This window comes from Otolemur garnettii, unplaced genomic scaffold (genome assembly GCF_000181295.1).
Source record: "Otolemur garnettii isolate 467f Iridium unplaced genomic scaffold, OtoGar3 scaffold00015, whole genome shotgun sequence".
In the NCBI taxonomy this organism is placed as follows: Eukaryota; Metazoa; Chordata; class Mammalia; order Primates; family Galagidae; genus Otolemur; species Otolemur garnettii.
The window spans coordinates 1,377,809-1,384,153 of record NW_003852410.1 but is presented as its reverse complement, the minus strand read 5'-3'; the positions used below and the strand labels follow the sequence as shown (position 1 = coordinate 1,384,153).

General features: G+C 50.2%; 1 protein-coding gene across 4 annotated transcripts in view; it reads left to right on the top strand.

Annotated features, from left to right (window-relative positions):
* The first annotated feature begins 1,451 nt into the window (after positions 1–1,451).
* Positions 1,452–6,345, top strand: part of OGG1 (8-oxoguanine DNA glycosylase) — a 14,508-nt gene continuing 9,614 nt past the window's right edge. For 2 of the 4 annotated variants that reach the window (XM_012802526.2, XM_003785456.3), the window contains exons 1-3: positions 1,461–1,897; positions 3,410–3,657; positions 4,503–4,682. In XM_012802526.2, coding sequence (XP_012657980.1) covers positions 1,791–1,897; positions 3,410–3,657; positions 4,503–4,682 — 535 coding nt within the window. In that variant the 5' untranslated portion in view covers positions 1,461–1,790. Of the gene's footprint in view, positions 1,898–3,409; positions 3,658–4,502; positions 4,691–6,345 lie in introns of all 4 variants that reach the window. The other 2 variants (XM_012802524.1, XM_012802525.2) reach the window with 2 other exon arrangements.

The following is a 6,345-nucleotide window of genomic DNA, read 5'->3' as shown; positions in this document are numbered from 1 at the left end:
AATCATAGGCTTGTTAATTTCCACAAAGATGCTATGGTTTAGAAAAATTTACTTGCCTAAAGTTACTACAACTAGAAAGTCGCAGAGGTAGGACTTGAACTTTGGTCTTTTGTCAGCAAAGTTGGCTCTGAAACCAGAATGTGGAACTGCCAGAGAGTCAACTGCTGAGTCCTTCATGGACTTCAGAGGCTTCAAATCCTTTGCCAGTACTGTGGCTCAAGTGCTCCAGAATCACTACAGCTGAGAACTTCCCCCTGCTTAAATAGGGACAGAGCAGGGGTGTGTTGCTCTTCATTTATCCCCAACATAGGCACCTTTTTTTCCAAATCAGCCAACATTTATTGAAGGAATCCCTTCCAAGTGCTAGGCGCCTAGGGGGTGCCATGCCTGTCTATAAGACAATCAGGGCAAAAAATGTCCGCCCGAGGCCTTGTTGCTACTGAGTGGAACGGAGACAAAGACTACATGCTCGCGTGCACCCACCCTCTCTCCTAGGTACCGTGAATGGGACACAAAGATCAATCAGCGGCAGATCTTGCCCTTCAAGAACGTGTAGTCTGGTCATTCAGACACAACCAGAAATCACTATGCTAGAAGGTGAAAAACGGCCCAGCTCCTTGTTTTTTTCATGTCTTCAGAAAGGAAGAAATTACATAATCTTTCCTGGGTCCAGGCTGCTGGCGCTGACAACTGGACCGGGCGGTCAGGCTACCCCAAGGCCACACGTCTGTACCTGGACTCAACCTAAGGAACTGTCTATCTAGACTTCTGGGCCCAGTCCCAGAGACAGGCCCCATTGCGCGCTAGGGTGTAAACAGATGGAGCATTGTTGAAGGAGTGACGGGGAATGAAAGGAGCAGCTGTGGCAATCCCGAGGAACAGGCCAGTGAAGTCTGTGCGGACGCCTAACGGCGGAGTAGGGGCCGGATGAGAAGGCCTGGGAGGGGACAAGCTTAGGCGGGCGAGCACTGAAGAGAATCCTCTGGAGACACGTTGTAGGCACATCTCCCGGGTGCTGAGGGGTCGGAGCTGTGTCCGGTCCGATTCCTGGTGAAGGAGGGCGCGTTATCTGAGGCTTTCTGCGAACGGCTAGGGAAGGGAGTGGTTCTGAGGACGGACAGCCCTGAGGAGTCGAAAGGTTCTCAGGAGATCAGCCAGGACTAGAGTCTAAGGGCGCACCCTGCGCAGGGTCCGCGGGGCGCTGTGATGGGACGCTGCAGCGAGCGGAGTGTTCCGGGTTGAGGAAAGGCCAATAGCCGGCAGGGAGCCCAGCGCCCGCGAACCGCTGGGGCGCGGTGGAAAGGGCAAGCTAACCGCTGCCGCGCGGGTTTCCCATTGGCACCTCCCACTTCTTCCTCGGATTGGCTCCTTCTGGGTCAAAGAAACGGAGCTTGAGCCCTATTTCCGGTGGCGGCGAGGTCGGCCCCCGGAGAAACCGGAAGGACACGCTGGCGCGCGCTTCCAGAAAAACAGCTGTGGAAACAGATGTGAGCGCCCGGGGCGGGGAAGGATATTCAGGAAAGCTGGAGGATTGGAGCTGGAAGTGGGGACAGAGTGGGAGGAGAGGGACTTTGATGAATCGCAAAGGGAGGAGCCTGCAGGGAGTGGAAGAATAAATGAAAATAGGGCGGAGCCTTAAACGGAGACCGAGAAGCCGGGACCTGGCGGGCGAGGCTTTAGGAGGCGTGGTCTTTGTTTGGGCGGGGTCTTTGGCCTCCAATTTAAGGTGGCTCTGCGTGGGCAGGGCCATTGTGGGGCGGAGCTTGGCGTGGAAGTGTTAGCCTGGTAGCATGGGGCATCGTACTCTAGCCTCCACCCCGGCCCTATGGGCCTCCATTCCATGTCCACTCTCTGAGCTGCGCCTGGACCTGGTTCTGGCTTCTGGACAGTCCTTCCGGTGAGTGACTGAGGTCCCTCCTCTGGGATCCTGGCTCCTGACTCTTCAGCCCTGCAGGCAGAGAATTTAGGGGGTGATAGAAGAAACTCCAGGTTATAAAAAAGGAAACAGAGGCGGATGGCCGGCCCGTTATCTCCTTAATACAGTAGAGATAATATGTGCAGTGTTATTGTGAAGATCAAGCGGTATTACCCATGTAAAAGATAGCTCTTCCTCGGACTGTTGTCACCCTTGGATAGTTATCCTAAAAGATAATTATCTCAAAACAATTATGTAGGGTGGTGCCTGTGGCTCAAGGAGTAGAGCTCCAGCCCCATATGTCGGAGGTTGCGGGTTCAAACCCAGCCCCGGCCAAAAACTGAAAAAAAAAAAAAAAACAATTATGTAATTGTCCCTTATTCCGCCTTTAAAAACCCTTGTCTTGGCTTGGCGCCTGTGGCTCAAGCGGCTAAGGCGCCAGCCACATACACCTAAGGTGGCGGGTTCAAATCCCCAGCCCGGGCCCGCCAAACAACAATGATGGCTGCAACTAAAAAAAAATGGCCAGGAGTTGTGGTGGGGACCTGTAGTCCCAGCTACTTGGGAGGCTGAGGCAGGAGACTCGCTTGAGCCCAGTAGTTGGAGGTTGCTATGAGCTGTGATGCCATGGCACTCTACCCAGGGGGGATAGCTTCAGGCTCCGTCTCAAATTAAAAAAAAAACCCTTGTCTTGGCTCAGCGCCTGTGGCTCAAGTGGCTAAGGCGCCAGCCACATACACCTAGGGTGGCAGGTTAGAATCCAGCCCTGGCCCGCCACCAAACAACAATGATGGCTGCAACCAAAAGATAGCCAGGCGTTGTGGCAGGTGCCTGTGGTCCCAGCTACTTGGGAGGTAGAGGCAGGAGACTTGCTTGAGCCTGGGAGTTGGAGGTTGCTGTGAGCTGTGATGTCACAGCACTCTACCCAGGGGGATAGCTTGAGGCTCTGTCTCAAAAAATAAAAAAAAACCCTTGTCTTGGGCGGCGCCTGTGGCTCAGTGGGCAGGGTGCCGGCCCCATATACAGAGGGTGGTGGGTTCGAACATGGCCCCGGCCAAACTGCAACAAAAAAATAATGGGGTGTTCTGGTGGGCGCCTGTAATCCCAGCTACTTGGAAGGCTGAGGCAAGAGAATCACCTAAGCCCAGGAGTTGGAGGTTGCTGTGAGCTGTGATGCTACAGCACTCTACTGAGGGTGATAAAGTGAGACTCTGTCTCTTACAAAAATAAATAAATAAATAAATAAAATAAAAATAAAGCCCCTTGTCTTCCTTTATCTCCCTGTGCACATAGTTTACAATGGCGTGTGTATTCCCATTGCAATGCCCATTCCCAAATAAATGTCATTTTCTTTAAAAAATAAATAATAAAAATAGCTCTTTTACTTTGCAATTAAATCAGTTTTGTAAATGGAGTAATAGGATGAAAAGGACCACAAGGGGTGCAGGAAGAGAAACTGAGTGTACTAGCGCTGTTGTGTACCTTGGAGCTTAGGTGGAGGGAGCAAAGCCCTGCACACTGGAGTGGTGTACTGGCGGACCAAGTTTGGACACTGACTCAAACTGAGGAGCAGCTCTACTGCACTGTGTACCGAGGGGACAAGGGCTGGGTTGGCAGGCCCACACTAGAGGAGCTGGAGGCTGTGCACGAGTACTTCCAGCTAGATGTCAGCCTGGCTCAACTGTATCGCCATTGGGGTTCCGTGGACTCCCATTTCAAAGAGGTGGCTCGGAAATACCAAGGTGAGCAGGTGGTTCTGGGACATTGGTTAAGTTACTTCTCTGGACTCAGTTTTACTGTCTGAAATATTAGGACTACATCTACTTAATAGAAAGGAGCTAACATATGTAAAGTGCTTAGAATAGTGCCTGGCACCTAGTAATTATTTTTTTTGTTTGTTTTTAGAGATAAGTTCTCACTCTGTCATCCAGACTGGAGTGCAGTGGCATGATCATACCTCACTATAATCTCAAACTCCTGGGTTCAAACAATCTTCCTGCCTCAGCCTCCCAAGTAGCTATTACTACAGCCATGCACCACCATGCCGGGCTAATTTTTTATATTTTTTGTAGAGATAGGTGTCTTGCTATATTGCTCAGGCTGGTCTTTAACTCCTGGCCTCAAGTGATCCTGAGCCTCCCAAAGTGCTAGGATTACAGACATGAGCCACCTTGCACGGCTTGTTATTACTATTACTATCCTACTGATCGCCATAGTGAAGTGACAAGGATACTGAGACCATTCCTGGCTGTGTCACCTGGGGCAAGTGACTTCATTAATTTTGCACATATATACAGAACATCTGCTGTGTGACTGCTGCGGATATAGCAACAAACAAAATGGACACAAACTGACCTCACGGTGCTTACATTGTGGCCTTTTTAGCTATAGAATGAGATAGTAACTCAGATCTTACAACATGCTATGAGGCGTGAAAGGAGGTCTGGTGTTACTTTCTCTAACAATGCTATCCCTTATTCTCCTGGGATCCCCTTGGAGCCTTGCTCCCTAGAATCTGATCAGAGGATGAGAGGATGCCACTCCTGACAGCAAATGTTTCTCCGTCTCCCAACCTTTCTGGTCCCAGGTGTGCGACTGTTGCGACAGGACCCCATCGAATGCCTTTTCTCTTTCATCTGTTCCTCCAACAACAACATCACCCGCATCACTGGCATGGTGGAGCGGCTGTGCCAGGCCTTTGGACCTCGGCTCATACAGCTGGATGATGTTACCTACTATGGCTTCCCCAGCCTGCAGGCCCTGGCTGGTGAGTAGGTGGGTCCCCTACCCCAAGGCCTTCCATCACCTGTTAGGATCTGTTTAGTTTTTGGTCCCTATCTCAAGGCTTCCTACCTTCCCAAATTGCCTCCATCCAGAGCCACCCTGCCTGGTCTGATCAGCCCCGGTTACACCTCATCTTCCCTATTTGTCCCTGAAATGTTAGCACCTTACTAGTCTGTGCTTTTTGCCCAATGCCTCATCAGAAAAAATGTACACTGTATATATGCAGCGTACGTTTGGGGTCAGAGCATGCCTTCTGGAGACTGCGTCAGTCTGAATCCCAACTCTATCATTTGGGCACATTTAAAATCTGCGGCCTCGGCTCGGCACCTGTGGCTCAAGCAGCTAAGGCGCCAGCCACATACACCTAAGGTGGCGGGTTCAAATCCCCAGCCTGGGCCCGCCAAACAACAATTACGGCTGCAACCAAAAAATGGCCAGGCGTTGTGGCAGGCGCCTGTAGTCCCAGCTACTTGGGAGGCTGAGGCAGGAGACTCGCTTGAGCCCAGGAGTTGGAGGTTGCTGTGAGCGTGATGCCATGGCACTCTACCCAGGGGGATAGCTTGAGGCTCCGTCTCAAAAAAAAAAAAAAAAAAGAGTAAAATCTGGGGCCTTCAGTGGCTTTATCTGTGAAGTGGGATAATAATAGAGCCTACCTATCAGCATAGTCATGAGAATTGAATAAAGGAATACACACTCAAGTACGTGTAAATTCAAGCTGCTATCACTGTAGTGAACCAATTTTGTATCTAAGAACACATGCTCTTCACAGCAGCCCTGTGAGGCAAGTATTTTGCAGAGGCAAGTATTGTACAGAGGCTGATGTGAGAACCAAGCTATAGGAAGAGCTTGGGAACTACATTGCAAGGAGATAGCCTGTCTCAAGAAAACAGAATGTTTTTAGTGCTTAGAAACCTGATCTTGAGACCTAGTTGCTGGCTTAATTATCGTAGACCTCAAGAAATTCATTCACAGGGGTGCCTGTGGTTCAGTGAGTAGGGCGCTGGCACCATATACCAAGGGTGGCAGGTTTGAACCCAGCCCCAGCCAAACTGCAACAAAAAATAGCCGGGCGTTGTGGCTGGCGCTGTAGTCCCAGGTACTCGGGAGGCTGAGGCAAGAGAATCACCTAAGCCCAAGAGCTGGAGGTTGCTGCGACAAAATGAGACTCTGTTTCTAAAAAAAAAGAAAAGAAAGAAATTCATTCACCTCTCCAGGCTTAATTTCTTTGTAGAATAACAGTTCCTATATAGAGGGGTTTGGGAGATGAATAAAGTGGTCACAGGCAGTGTGCTATAAGCCAAGGGGTTAAGAGCACAAGTCATTAGTTCCCCAGAACTCGGTGCAAGATCCCATCTCCAGCTAGGCACTATGGCTTACAGTATCACTTTGGGTGACTGAGGCAGGTGGATTGCTTGAGCTGAGGAGTTCAAGACCAGCCTGAGCAAGAGTGAGACCCTGTCTCTACTAAAAAACATAGAAGAACTAGCTGGGAGTTGTGGCAGATACCTGTAATCCCAGGTATTTGGGATACTGAGGCAAGAGGATTGCTTGAGCCCAAGAGTTTGAGGTTGCTGTTAGCTATGATGCCAAGGTACTCTACCCAAGGTGAGAGAGTGAGACTTTGTCTTTAAAAAAAAAAAAAAAAA